Source organism: Blennius ocellaris (assembly GCF_963422515.1).
Source record: "Blennius ocellaris genome assembly, chromosome: 6".
Lineage (NCBI taxonomy): Eukaryota > Metazoa > Chordata > Actinopteri > Blenniiformes > Blenniidae > Blennius > Blennius ocellaris.
In genome coordinates this window covers 23,824,471-23,838,251 of record NC_137655.1, presented here as the reverse complement: position 1 = coordinate 23,838,251, position 13,781 = coordinate 23,824,471, and the positions used below count along the sequence as shown (strand labels likewise).

General features: G+C 41.7%; 1 protein-coding gene across 26 annotated transcripts in view; it reads left to right on the top strand.

Annotated features, from left to right (window-relative positions):
* neb (nebulin) overlaps positions 1 to 13,781 on the top strand; it is a 97,574-nt gene that overhangs the window by 11,195 nt on the left and 72,598 nt on the right. For all 26 annotated transcript variants that reach the window (XM_080497641.1, XM_080497629.1, XM_080497624.1 and 23 more), the window contains 32 exons: positions 645 to 761; positions 1,420 to 1,521; positions 1,608 to 1,715; positions 1,823 to 1,927; positions 2,015 to 2,113; positions 3,086 to 3,190; positions 3,280 to 3,387; positions 3,475 to 3,588; positions 3,687 to 3,884; positions 3,978 to 4,085; positions 4,169 to 4,267; positions 4,883 to 4,987; positions 5,116 to 5,223; positions 5,324 to 5,635; positions 5,713 to 5,919; positions 6,456 to 6,560; positions 6,650 to 6,757; positions 6,834 to 7,145; positions 7,304 to 7,510; positions 7,591 to 7,695; positions 7,786 to 7,893; positions 8,293 to 8,604; positions 9,163 to 9,369; positions 9,464 to 9,568; positions 9,662 to 9,769; positions 9,867 to 10,178; positions 10,267 to 10,473; positions 10,575 to 10,679; positions 12,796 to 12,903; positions 12,990 to 13,301; positions 13,382 to 13,588; positions 13,663 to 13,767. In XM_080497641.1, the coding sequence (XP_080353767.1) occupies positions 645 to 761; positions 1,420 to 1,521; positions 1,608 to 1,715; positions 1,823 to 1,927; positions 2,015 to 2,113; positions 3,086 to 3,190; positions 3,280 to 3,387; positions 3,475 to 3,588; positions 3,687 to 3,884; positions 3,978 to 4,085; positions 4,169 to 4,267; positions 4,883 to 4,987; positions 5,116 to 5,223; positions 5,324 to 5,635; positions 5,713 to 5,919; positions 6,456 to 6,560; positions 6,650 to 6,757; positions 6,834 to 7,145; positions 7,304 to 7,510; positions 7,591 to 7,695; positions 7,786 to 7,893; positions 8,293 to 8,604; positions 9,163 to 9,369; positions 9,464 to 9,568; positions 9,662 to 9,769; positions 9,867 to 10,178; positions 10,267 to 10,473; positions 10,575 to 10,679; positions 12,796 to 12,903; positions 12,990 to 13,301; positions 13,382 to 13,588; positions 13,663 to 13,767 (5,028 nt within the window). The remainder of the gene's footprint in view (positions 1 to 644; positions 762 to 1,419; positions 1,522 to 1,607; positions 1,716 to 1,822; positions 1,928 to 2,014; positions 2,114 to 3,085; positions 3,191 to 3,279; positions 3,388 to 3,474; positions 3,589 to 3,686; positions 3,885 to 3,977; positions 4,086 to 4,168; positions 4,268 to 4,882; positions 4,988 to 5,115; positions 5,224 to 5,323; positions 5,636 to 5,712; positions 5,920 to 6,455; positions 6,561 to 6,649; positions 6,758 to 6,833; positions 7,146 to 7,303; positions 7,511 to 7,590; positions 7,696 to 7,785; positions 7,894 to 8,292; positions 8,605 to 9,162; positions 9,370 to 9,463; positions 9,569 to 9,661; positions 9,770 to 9,866; positions 10,179 to 10,266; positions 10,474 to 10,574; positions 10,680 to 12,795; positions 12,904 to 12,989; positions 13,302 to 13,381; positions 13,589 to 13,662; positions 13,768 to 13,781) is intronic.

Genomic DNA, 13,781 nt, shown 5'->3' with positions numbered 1-13,781 from the left:
TCCTGTGGAGACTGCTGGATGCTATTTAGCCTGTTACTGCGCGTGCGCAACTCTCCCCCTCCCTTCCCCTTCCATTTCTTGTAAACAAACATGGCGACCCGCAGGGGTATGATTCACGGTCAGATTTATCGTCCATATCAGTAGTTTTATAGTTGAGACTCACCCCTGATAGCATCCGATGCGTCATCAGTCCATGCGGGTGTCGAGTGCTCTCCATTTTCTTCATGTTTATATCGTATTCTTCTCTGCACACATGTCTGCGTGGTTTCATTACAAAATCAAGCAACAGCGCCCTTCCATGGCCCGGCATACTAACTACATCGTCGTCCCTGTGTCCGCTGCTGCAGTGTAAACACACTTTTTTTTTTAACGGATTAGGTGTTGTCAAGTGAAATGTTGTTGTCTAAACAGCGTCTGAGAGACCTACATTTGGTTCACTGTCACTGCACAATTCAGTGTGTAGCGATACCGGTGAGTAGTGGGAATATACCAGAAGAGGATTTTCAGTTTCTCATACATTTCATTACTCCACCCACACTTTCACTCGTCACAGCAGAAAATGCCACACTTATAAAATCATGTGAATGCAGCACCTCAATACATTTCATCTCCTTTGACTCACTCTGGTTTGTTTTCTGCTTTAGGTCCAATACAAGAAGGAATATGAAAAAAACAAAGCACAGTGTGACTACAACACGCTCCCCGCCACAGAGAACCCCCTCCTGACGCAGCTCAGATATGCTGGCACTATCCTCAGTGATGTAAGTTTATGAAATGCTCTGAAAAAGACAAAGAAAGACGAACATCTTGTATATCGAGAAAACAATTTTAACACTTAACTGGGCAAGAGACTACATGAATTCAACTCAATTTGTTTATTCTCATGGTGAGCTGTGAAAACAACACAAGTGAGGGTGGAACTATTGATGTTCAACAACAAACTTGATGATAACACCATTAATAATGGAGCAGAGCAGGAGTTTTCACAGTGTGGGAGGACAAGTGTCCTTCACATAGCATGAACCACATTGTACCCCTGAAATTCTGTTCATGCTTTGTATGACATCATGTAATCAATTGTGTTTTTCACGTTGTAAGATATATACAGGGTTGGGAAGGTTAATTAAAAAATGTAATCTGTTACAATTACAAGTTACCTGTCAAAAAATGGAGTCAGTAACTTACTCTAAGTACTAAAATAAAAAAGTAACGTACCAGAGTACTTTTAGTTACTTTTGGATTACTTCACCAGCAAAGAATAGAATGTGTCTGCTCAGTGTGCAAGCAAGAAGACACCAGCAAAGTCCTTTTCATCCTCTCCACATCATCACCACCTGATTAACAACAATGGTCAGGTGCTGAATAGGTATAATTCTTGTGTCTTTCGATCTCATCGTTGTTTTGTTGAACTTATTTCAGAAAGTTTATAAGGCGAACTATGAGAAGTCTCGGGGCTTCAGCATCAACTACTGCGACACACCCAAGTTTCAGATGGACTCCGTTCTCAAGCAGTTCAATGACGTATGAACATCCAGAAAGCTCAAATCACCTTCTGTTTCCATGTCTCAACACATTGTTTTTGTGTTAATATACATGTCTTATGACAGGTGCATTACAAAGATAAGTATGACAGTGAGGTGAAAGGCCACTACATCGGCAGCTATGAAGATCTCTACATGCTTCATTGCCAGAAAGTTGAGGAAATGAAAAACGAGGTGAAGTGTGCATTTACATTTTCTCTCTTTGAATATATCAGCTATGTTGAGAATGTACATTCTGTATTGATTTTTTTTTTCACATTCTCTCTTTTTCTGCCTCACAGCAATTATATAAATCTGAGTACGAGGATATAAAAACCCGATGCTTCTTCCCCCAAACAATCACAGCTGAGTATGAAGCTGGGAAGAAGCTTGAAAAGTGTAAAGATGTGAGTAATTAAACTGGGTTGAAATCTGATGCACAGTGATATGTATGTCTGACTCTGATTGTCTCTATTCAATGGTTTTCTTTTCAGAACGTTTACCGTCAACATCCGTGCACTGTGAAATTCACACAAGTCACGGATTCACCTGTTCAGGTTCAAGCCGCCATCAACGCCCAACAGCTGAGTGATGTATGTATTATTTTTTGCACTGTATTTTTAGAAAATTGAAGATGATGTTTGAATAAATGAAGGCTGACGTGGTAATGACAAACTGAATCGTTGTTATAGCAGGACTCTCTCTTATAAGTTTGATCGTAATGTTTGTTTTTTTTTGACTATTTAATTGGTAAAATTTCACTTAAATGCTGTCAATCAAATTCTCTGAGATTAGGATCACCTTTGAATGTGCCCAATCATCCGTGCAGCCCAGCTGTCTTTTTATGGGCACCATGGAAACAGGAGAGACATTTCTCTGTAGTATAAATAGAAACAGGCATTCACTTGGCCCAGAATAAACCCTGTGATCAGGGAGGGGAGGCAGGGTAAAGAAGAGGCAGCAGCAAGCTGGGTCCAGCTGGGTCCAGTGTAATAACACTTCTGCCCTCTAGTGTTAGAAAATGGAATGACAGGTCACGTAAATGTGACTATAAATCATTCTATTTCTATAAAGATCAAGATACGATGATAAAGCTTTCATAATTCAACTGTTTGAGGGAATGGGATGTATCTGTTGCCCTGCTAAGATAAGGATTTGCTTTTTGGAGCTCTTCAAAATGTCTCACGCCTCCAGAAAGAAACTCCCAGTTTGACACAATGGAATTATTTATTTGAATGATGCAAGACTCCCTAATTAATAATTAATTACTAATTTCATATTTAAAGGTAGTAGTCGTTATACTCCAGAAGATTTTTTAAAAAATTGCTTGTTATAGGACTCTCACTACGTTAAGTTGCACAGGCTGCGCAGGCTTTATGCTATAGCTCATCATTTATTAAAATATTAGAATAAATATTTGTTTCACCTTCTACTTATTCCTTTTAGAGTCATATTTCCTTCTTAAACATGACAAAAAGACATGCTGAAATAAAGGCATTACTTGCTCTTCCCCTGGTTTTCTGGACATACCAAACACATTTTGTGGTTTCCTGTGCTTTTTGCAGTTAAATTACAAGGCTAAGTATGAGGAATCGAAGGTCAAGTACAGTCTTCCCGCAGACTATCCTTTCTTCATCCAGTCCAGAGTTAATGCTTTCAACCTCAGTGAAGTAAGTTACTCATTTAATTTCAAATCACCTGTGAATTTCAAGAATTGTCTCGTTAAAAATGTCCTAAAAGACACATTTTCTCATCTCAGAATTGCTACAGATATGATTGGGAGAAATCTAAAGCCAAAAAGTTTGAAATCAGAGGCGACGCCATCCCGATCCTTGCTGCCCGTGCTCACACGAACATTGCCAGTGATGTAAGTATGCTCCAGTGTCAGCCTTTATTTACGTATTCCTTGCTTGCTCAATAATTTCTTATGGTCGTGTGTCTTTTGTCTTATAAGGTAAAATATAAAAAGGAGTATGAGAAGAACAAGGGGCAGATGGTTGGAGCCCTCAGCATCCAAGATGATCCCAAGATTTTGCACTCTGTCCATGTGGCCAAAATTCAGAGTGATGTAAGGAATTACAATTGGAATTTCTGTGTGTAATATTAATGACTTACAACTGAAAAAGAAGAGGATGCATTCAAACACGCTTACTGATGTGTCCACAGCGTGAATACAAGAAAGATTATGAAAAGATAAAGACCAAGTATCATACCCCGTTGGATATGATGTCAGTCACCTTGGCCAAGAAATCCCAGGCCATCACCAGCATGGCGGGCTACAGGAGCATCAGCACCAAATTCTTCCTGCCCCCTGACACTGTGCTGCTTGACCTGGCCAAGAAAGCCAACATCATCCAGAGCGATGTCAGTAGAAACACACTTACCAACACCTTATTAATGGCAGACTCATTTAAGACTTTATTCCTGGTATGTTTTTGTTTGTTTCTTCCATAAAAGAATGACTACAAGTCTGACTACAACACCTACACCAAAGGTACGCCCTGGGTCACCTTCGGCTCCATGGAAGTAGAAACGGCAAAGAAAGCTGGCGAGATCCTGAATGAGGTAAAAAGACCTTGATCCTTCACTGTATTCCCACTTTTTCTTTCTGTGCTGTCCTCTCACTGTGCTCTGCTTGTTTTATCAAGAAAAAATACAGGCAACGGCCAGACACCATCCCCTTCACGGCCATTGATGACCACCCCATCATGATGCAGGCCAAAGTCAACCAGCTTCAAAGGAGTGATGTGAGTCCGCGATCCATTTCAGGAGCTACTCTTACAACATCGGCTATAAATGATATGATTAAATACCAAGACGAATAGAATCCCATTATGTCAACACTCCTACCTGATGAGATTGGATCTATATTATTAAAGTAGAGCGGCGTAGGCCATATAACTCTATTTATAATCAGTGATATAACGTCACATGTGCAACTTCACATGCAGTCCTTTAAGAAAAAATGTCACTGGCAAAGTACAACTGACTGATGTGGGAAATGTCATGGTTCTTATGTTAATATTAAACATATTGCAGTAGAGCACAGGCGACCCTTTTGTGGAAAGTCATTTAACAAAATGATGCGATATGGAGTTTTTTGATGTTGCAGTCGTGTTGGGAAAGACATTCTTGCTTAATTTATATGTAACATCATGATATATTTACATTATTAGGGCATTGTTTCACGCACTCTGTTGTAGAGCTTTCTGTTTTAAAAGTGTTAAAAGGTCTACACATGCTTGTTTATTGTACATCAAGTGACAAATGGCAAATATTTCAGTAATAAAAAGATCAAATTACATTTCTTGTCGTTATTAATTGTAATCTGATTCATGAATTTTGGACTTTTTTCCTTACAGACATTCTACAAGAGAGGTCTTGAGGAGATCCATCAGAAGTACTCTCTGCCACCTGATGCTCCTGAGTTCCTTCAGGCCAGCTGCAATGCTTACAACATCAGCAAGGTTAGGCATCAAAACACAAAGGCATTACAGTGCTTTGGAAGTGTCTCTAGTTAAATAACTACTGTCATGTTTCCATTTCTTAATCAGCGTTCCTCTGTTGATCATGTCTGGGATACATGTAATTTCAGAACTACTACAAGCTCGCCTGGCAGGAACTGATTGCCAAAGGTTATGACATGAAGTCTGATGCTATCCCCATCATCGCTGCCAAAGCTGCCCGACATGCTGCCAGTGATGTACGTTTTCTGAAACACTAAAGGAGCATCCTCAGATTTCATTCCTCATTACATCAAACACAGATTTTTCCTTGAAAATGTACCCTTTTTTAACTCCCAGGTCCAGTATAAAAAGGCTTACGAGAAGGCGAGAGGCCACCACGTCGGTTTCCGCAGCCTCCAGGACGACCCCCTGCTGGTTCACTACATGGAGGTGGCCAAATTGCAGAGCGACAAGAACTACAAGAAGGACTACCACAAGATCAAGCTGAAGTATCACACCCCGGTGGACATGATGAGCTTGGCTCACGCCAAGCATGCATCAAAAGTTCAGACCTTTACCGGTTACAAGAAGCTCCAGCATAACTACTGTCTCCTGCCTGACGCAATGAGCCTCGGCCTCGCTCGTACCATGAACTTCAATGCCAGTGATGTAAGTTTGAATCTGCATGAAACAGCATTTTTAATATATTATTTGTTGAATGAGACTGTATCTGTGTTATTTTCCAGTGCAACTATAAAATGGATTACGAAACCTCAGTCAAGGGACTTGGCTGGGTCCCGATCGGATCCCTCGAGGTGGAAAAAGCAAAGGTGGCTGGGGCAGCTCTGGATGAGAAGAAGTACCGGCAGCACCCTTCCACTTTCAAGTTCACCAGCACCTCCGACTCCATGAACATGGAGTTGGCCAAGGCCAACGCCAAGATCATGAATATGGTAAGGAGGAAGAGAACTTAAACCCGCTATTCATCCAGCCGAACGTGGTGTAGTGGTGCAGTTGATCGCACTATGCCTGACAAAGACAGAGAGACACACAACTCACGCTTACACCTTACATAATTTACATGGTAAACATGGTGGGTTTTTCCCAAATATTGCAATTTAAAGATTCTATTTTGTGCAATTAATGCTCATTGAAATCACAAAAAAAATGTAAAACTGATCTAAACCACATTTATTTCAGAATTGAGAGATTATTGTTTCCACACACTTACAATTTAATGTCTTATTTGCTTGAAATCATCCTATCATTGCTATGTTTTTAAGCAATACCCAGTTAATAGGGTGAAACTCAACCATATGTACATTTTAAGGAGTTTAAAGAATAATTTTACATAATTTTCATACATTCCCAAAACCTAAACTAATCAGGCATCTTCACTATATCGCACTCTTAACTATTTCACGCAGCGTGTATGGAGAATTGTTTCCTATCTGAAATGTAAATCTATGTCCTTGTTGTATTTTTGCAGAAAGAGTACAAAGCCAGTGGAGAGAAATTCATGCACACCTACCATCTCCCTCATGATGTCCCGGAATTGATGCAAGCTAGATACAATGCCGTCAACATCAGTTCGGTTGGTTGCAGCTTCTGTCTTTGGATTAAAACAATTACCAAAATGAAGTGGTTCTAAAATTCTTACCATAACTTGTCTGTTTTATTCAGAATTATTACACTTATGCACATCGTCAAGATCTGCTCAAAGGACATCACGTGAAGGAAGATGCCATTCCAATAGTTGCTGCAAAATCTTCGAGGGACATTGCCAGTAATGTAAGTCGCACACATGTTTTCTTATATACCTCTTTATGTATTTACTCATGATCCTTTGTCTTCATATTTCTTTCAGTACAAGTACAAGCTGGCTTACGAAAAGGCGAAAGGCCACCACGTCGGCTTCCGCAGCCTCCAGGACGACCCCCTGCTGGTCCACTACATGGAGGTGGCCAAATTGCAGAGCGACAAGAACTACAAGAAGGACTACCACAAGTCCAAGCTGAAGTATCACTCCCCGGTGGACATGATGAGCGTGGCTCACGCCAAGCAAGCATCTGCTGTTCAGACGTACACCGGATACAGGAAGATCCCTCACAGCTTTCTGCTTCTACCCGACAACTTGCACCTGCAGCGCTGTCGCAGCATGATGGACATTCAGAGTGATGTACATCCTCCATTTTTGTCTACATTACATTTCTTTAGTTTTAACATGAGGTTGTAATGAACTTGTTTTCTGTAATGATTGATCTGATGTCTCGCTCTTTCACACCTTCATCCAAAACTGGCAACTAAAACAATATTTTCTTTTCTCTTTCCTCTCAGAACGTCTACAAGTCAGAGTACAATAACTATTGCAGAGGAACTGGGTGGGTTCCTATTGGTTCTCTGGATGTTGAGAAGGCCAAAGCTGCGAAATTTGCGCTCGAGGAGAGAGGCTACCGCCAGCATCCCAGCACTCTGAAGTTTACCAGCAAGATCGACGCCATGAACATGTCTCTGGCTCTGACCAACTCTAAGCAGCTGGACAATGTAAGAAAGGCCTTGAAAAGCAATTGTCATAATGCATATCACACCAGTACTTCCGCAGTAATCCTTTTCTCTTTCACCAGGCTGCCTATAAAGCTTCAGGCGAGAAGTTCAAGCACACGTATAATCTGCCAGCGGACAGCCCCGAGTTCCTCCAGGCGAAATTCAATGCACAGACTCTCAGTGAGGTCAGAGCATACAGGAGCTGGATCAGCAATTTATACACTTAAATGAAACTTGTATATCAACATCATCAACACTTTGCTGTTTTGTTTCAGAGTCATTACAAGCACAAGTGGCTGGAAACCATTGCCAAGGGATATGACATGAAGTCCGATGCTATTCCCATTCTGCACGCCAAGCAAGGCAGACACATTGCCAGCGACGTATGTATTCCAGTTGACAGGTCTGCACCTCTCTCCACCCGAGTATCCACAACATACAGCCTCAAGTTAGGTGAAGTTAGACTTAAGAGACTTACGGAGCTCTGGTACCAAATGTACTCATGAGCATCCTCGCGTTCGTGCATGGCAAACACAGACGTCCAATAATAACTCACCGCTCGGGTTCAGATTGAGCCGTTCCTCCAAATCGCCCAGTGTGAGTATGGAGATGGATGTTATTGGCGTCCTTTCTTGGACCTAGCTCTAGAAGACCGAATTCTCTGAGCTGCTGTTTGGTGCATGAGCAGAAAGTTTTCCTCTGTAACATTGTTCCAGTGAAAAATGTTCAAGTCAAAAGTTCAAATCAAACATACACCTGATGATTTAAATGTTCTCCTTCAGGTCCAGTATAAAAAGGCTTACGAAAAGGCGAAAGGCCACCACGTCGGCTTCCGCAGTCTCCAGGACGACCCCCTGCTGGTCCACTACATGGAGGTGGCCCGGCTGCAGAGCGACAAGAACTACAAGAAGGACTACCACAAGTCCAAGCTGAAGTATCACACCCCGGTGGACATGATGAGTGTGGCTCACGCCAAGCAGGCCTCTACTGTTCAGACGTACACTGGTTACAGGAAGATCCCTCACAGCTTCCTGCTTCTACCCGACAACTTGCACCTGCAGCGCTGTCGCAACATGAACATCCAGTCTAGTGATGTGAGTAGCAACATCAACATGCATGAATTGTTACGAAAATTACGATTTGAATCACCATTATCCGCCCAAACATGGAACTTACTGTATTCTAGTAAGAGAGCAGAAGTCAGTAGTCCAGAGTTATTATCCGACCCCATTAGGAAACAGGAAGAGCCTTCCAGTGTTCTCAACCATTTATGGCATCTCGCCACCTAGAAAGCAGAGAAATTCCGTTGTGTGTGTGTGTGTGTGTGTGTGTGTGTGTGTGTGTGTGTGCGTGCGTGCGTGTGTGCGTGCGTGCGTGCGTGCGTGTGTGTGTGTGTCTATATATATATATATATATATAGCAGAGGGACACATTTTCTTTTGTAATAGTTCTACAGTGATATAATTATAACACTGTAGTTATATATACAATGCCGTCAACACTGTAGTTATATATATATATATATATATATATCAGAGGGACACATTTTCTTTTGTAATAATTCTACAGTGTTATAATTTAATTAACTCCCATATTTCTCATCATATAAGGCTTTAAATAATACACCTCTGTCTTTGTCTGATGTTTTTCAGTGTGATTACAAATCTGAATGGAATAACTACATCAGGGGCACCGGATGGGTCCCCATTGGATCGCTTGCAGTTGAGAACGCTAAAGTCGGCGGTCAGATTCTGAGTGAGCAGAAGTACCGCACTCCCCCGTCAACCTTCAAGTACAGCAAGCTGATGGACTCCATGGATGTGGCTCTGGCTACAGCTAATAATCAGATCATGAACAAGGTTACTGACTTTTCCAGCATCACAACTTATGAATAATAACATCCACTTAATTATTGTCATGGTATATTTAACATATTGATGTATTCTTTTGCAGCAAGCTTACACTGCAAAGTGGGAAAAGGACAAAACCACTATACATGTCATGCCCGATTCTCCTGAGATTGTTCTTGCAAAGGCAAATGCCCTGACCATGAGCAATGTAAGGCATTGAATCACCTTCTATTAAAATTGATTTCCATGTGGATTTCCAGGCAATTCAAATGCATGGATTACATCACTGTTTTTTTAACAGAAGCTCTACAAAGCTGGTGTGGTGGAGATGGCCAATAAGGGCTACAACCTCAAAGCAGATGCAATTCCCATTGTGGCTGCCAAGTCTGGTACAACTATTGCCAGTAATGTAAGTCTAACATACTGTACATGTTTGTGCCAAATCAATATGTTTCATCACATTACTGATCACATAATATGAACATGTGTATATTTATTTATGACAGTACAAGTACAAGCTGGCTTACGAGAAGGCGAGAGGCCACCATGTCGGCTTGCGCAGCATCCAGGACGACCCCCTGCTGGTCCACTATATGGAGGTGGCCCGGCTGCAGAGCGACAAAAACTACAAGAAGGACTACCACAAGTCCAAGCTGAAGTATCACTCCCCGGTGGACATGCTGAGCGTGGTGCACGCCAAGCAGGCCTCTGCTGCTCAGACGTTCACTGGTTACAGGAAGCTCCAGCACACCAATCTCCTCCTGCCCGATGCTTTGAACCTCGTGCTCGCCCGCAACATGAACATCCAGTCCAGCGATGTGAGTTTGAAATGTGAAATTCACACCGGAGCTTGAAAGATATTGGTATGCTCTCTGCACTTATGACTTCTTACTTTTTCTTTTTCAGTGCGAGTACAAATCTGAATGGAATAACTTCATCAGAGGCATTGGGTGGGTCCCCATTGGATCACTTGCAGTTGAGACTGCTAAAGTCGGCGGTCGAATTCTGAGTGAGCAGAAGTACCGCACTCACCCATCAAAATTGAAGTACAGCAAGCTGATGGACTCCATGGATGTGGCTCTGGCTACAGCTAATAATCAGATCATGAACAAGGTTACTGACTTTTTTAAATCTGTTTTACAGTATAGAGCCACATAAACCAATGTATTCACAATCATCACGATGTATGTTTTTTTTCATGTTGTTACTTACAGAAAGCTTACACTGCAGCATGGGAAAAGGACAAACTGACTGTCCACGTCATGCCTGATGCTCCTGAGATTGTCTTGGCCAAGGCGAATGCCCTCAACATGAGTAATGTATGTTCATCATTCAAACACTTAAATTACACATGTCCAGTGTTGGGGTATATTTAATTTTAAATATGTGACTACTGTCAGTCATAATAAGTGATTAGCAATATTAAATTAAAGTTAAAAAATCTCACTGAGCTTGATACTTGCTGCTTTTTTCTATCAAGAATGCAGGTCAAGAGCTGCTGTCTCTTTATACTGCTGACAACACAACCAGTTGCTTTAACGTCAGCCAAAGTTGAAGTCTTAATAATTACTATTTCATGAAACTCTTGTTTATTAGAGGAGTACCTCATAATCCTGAACTAAATCCGTCCTGCTGATAGTAGTATGTAAGATGCCCGATTACAATAGCTTGTATCGAGAGTACCTGAAATGCACAAATATTAGTTAACCGTTATAGGAGCTGTTTGCATGTTGCTAATTTATCTTTACTGTTTTGTTGTTGCTTCTCCTCTTCATTTGGTCATGAACCTGTTTCTGTCAAGGAGTGCTAACATCAAGATAAAATAAAGCGTCATTTGCCCACAAACTCATGTAACTTCAGCTGAAATTAGTGCGTAAAAATCTGACCACTCAGATGTCACAGCAACATTACAACCGCACCGGGGGGGGGGGGGGGGGGGGGGGGGGGGCAAACGAGTCTGCTGTTCTGGGCCCAGGGTTGGGGGGATGGGGTTAGGGGGGCAGAACTGGGCTCTCATTGAGGAGCGTCACAGCACATGTGATTATGATTGTCTCATCATGTTTGAATTAACCCGACCCGATGTTGAGGGCTTGTCTGTCACTTTAAAAGACTTGTGCATTATTGGAAATGGAGGCATCATGCGTGTGGTTACTTTTGAGAAGTGTAGTTTTGATCATGTTAAATCAGACACCTGTTCAATTATTGTGCTGAATATTATTTACTGTCGGTGTCTAAAAAAAAACAAGAACCCAGAGAAACCTGGTCTTAACTTTCGGATTTACAAAGAAAAATAATGCAGTGACTCTGAGGAGCAGCCTGTGGTCCTTTTTTAACGTGTATAAACTGTGTTATCAATTGTTAGCTCTGCGTTGTTGATGGTGCTGAGGACTGGAACTCTTCTAGACACCCTGGACCATTTTTTAGAATTCTGATGGTCATGTGTGTGTGGTGTCAATTATCAGTTTGTTGATGCAAAGGTATTTCAGAGGTTATTTTGCACATGGTAAAGCAGCCAGTCTGGCATGCATTGGTTTGACATGATTCAGTCACACAGGAGGTTTGGGTTCATATAACATCCAGACAAAGAACTTTCATTTTGGCTTCTCTGAGTACGTTTTCTGGAAGTACAGAGATATCCTGTTGTAGGTGTGTTTTCCTACATTATGTATTTTATATGTGTGTGTGTGTGTGTGTGTGTGTGTGTGTGTGTGTGCGTCAGTCCATGTGTAATGATAGATGTGTGTTGAGTTGGTCCTCTTGCTCTGAGTGAAAGTATGCCTTTCAAGTATGTTTTTTTTTTTATAGCAGAGCATTTTTTCCAAATATAATGCTTGACACAGATAGAGTGGACACCCTACTTTTCATGACTAAACTAACACCATTCCATGAGAGGGCAATGGAATTGCCAGTGGATGCAGAGGGCAAGGAATTCCAAAATAATTTCAAGAGTAAGTTTTCCACATCCTATAATGGATGGGAAAAGCCTCTAGGTACTGGACATTATATAGCAGCTGAAAAAGGAGCTTCTTTTGTATAACATGCATGCTCTTCTTCTCATGTGAATTAGAGAAATGGTCAACCAGTGCACTAAATTCTACCAATGGGATGACTATAATTCAGTGCAGGGCATTTAGAGTTCACATCTAAACATCACACCAGCATCGAAATAAATACTACGGTAAATATTAATTTAGTGTTAGTGTCAAAGTCCCAAAACATGAGAAGAGTTTATTTGGCCCAAACAGACTATTTGTATAAACGATTGTCACTTGAGGAGAGGAGAGGAGAGGAACAGTAACTAGTAACTGCTTACTTTATATTTTTTGTAATCGGTAACATTGCTTTTCTACTTTTAAAAAGAAACTATTAAGCGTAATTAGGTCAATGTTAAACTTGCACAACACTGTTTATATCTTGCTTTTATGTCTTTCACAGAAGCTCTACAAAGCTGGTGTGGTGGAGATGGCCAATAAGGGCTACAACCTCAAAGCAGATGCAATTCCCATTGTGGCAGCCAAGTCTGGTACAACTATTGCCAGTAATGTAAGTTACAAAAAAAGGAATACAAATTTTACATGCAATTAGTCACTGTGCCTCTGTGAATGACGACTTGTGTGTTGCTGTCATAGTACAAGTACAAGCTGGCTTACGAGAAGGCGAGAGGCCACCACGTCGGCTTCCGCAGCATCCAGGATGACCCCCTGCTGGTCCACTATATGGAGGTGGCCCGACTGCAGAGCGACAAGAACTACAAGAAGGACTACCACAAATCCAAGCTGAAGTATCACTCCCCGGTGGACATGCTGAGCGTGGTGCACGCCAAGCAGGCCTCTGCTGCTCAGACGTTCACTGGTTACAGGAAGCTCCAGCACACCAATCTCCTCCTGCCCGATGCCATGAACCTGGAACTGGCTCGGAAGATGCAGTTCATTGCCAGTGATGTATGTAGACAATCTGAAGTATCATTGTATTGCTACTATGTGCAGAAACTGAACTGCCCTTTTGTGATAAATCCCATCAGAACCAGTACAAGAGCGAGTATGAAAGCTTCATCAAAGGAATTGGATGGGTCCCCATTGGGTCGTTAGATGTTGAGAAAGCAAAAGCGGCAGGAAAGGCCTTGAATGAGCAATCGTACCGTCAGCCTCCGAGGAACTTCAAATTCACCAAAGACATGCACTCCATGGACCTGATGCTGGCCACTGCCAACAATCAAATCATGAATAAGGTACTGGCTCAAAGCTTCACACTTTCAGTTTATGTCTGTGAAATCCAATTAACAACCATATTCTTGATTTTTAGAAATCATACACCAGTGCCTGGGACAAAGACAAAACTACAATCCATGTCATGCCTGATGCAATGGACATTATTCTGGCCAGAGATAATAGGAAAAACTACAGTGAGGTACTGTAATATAA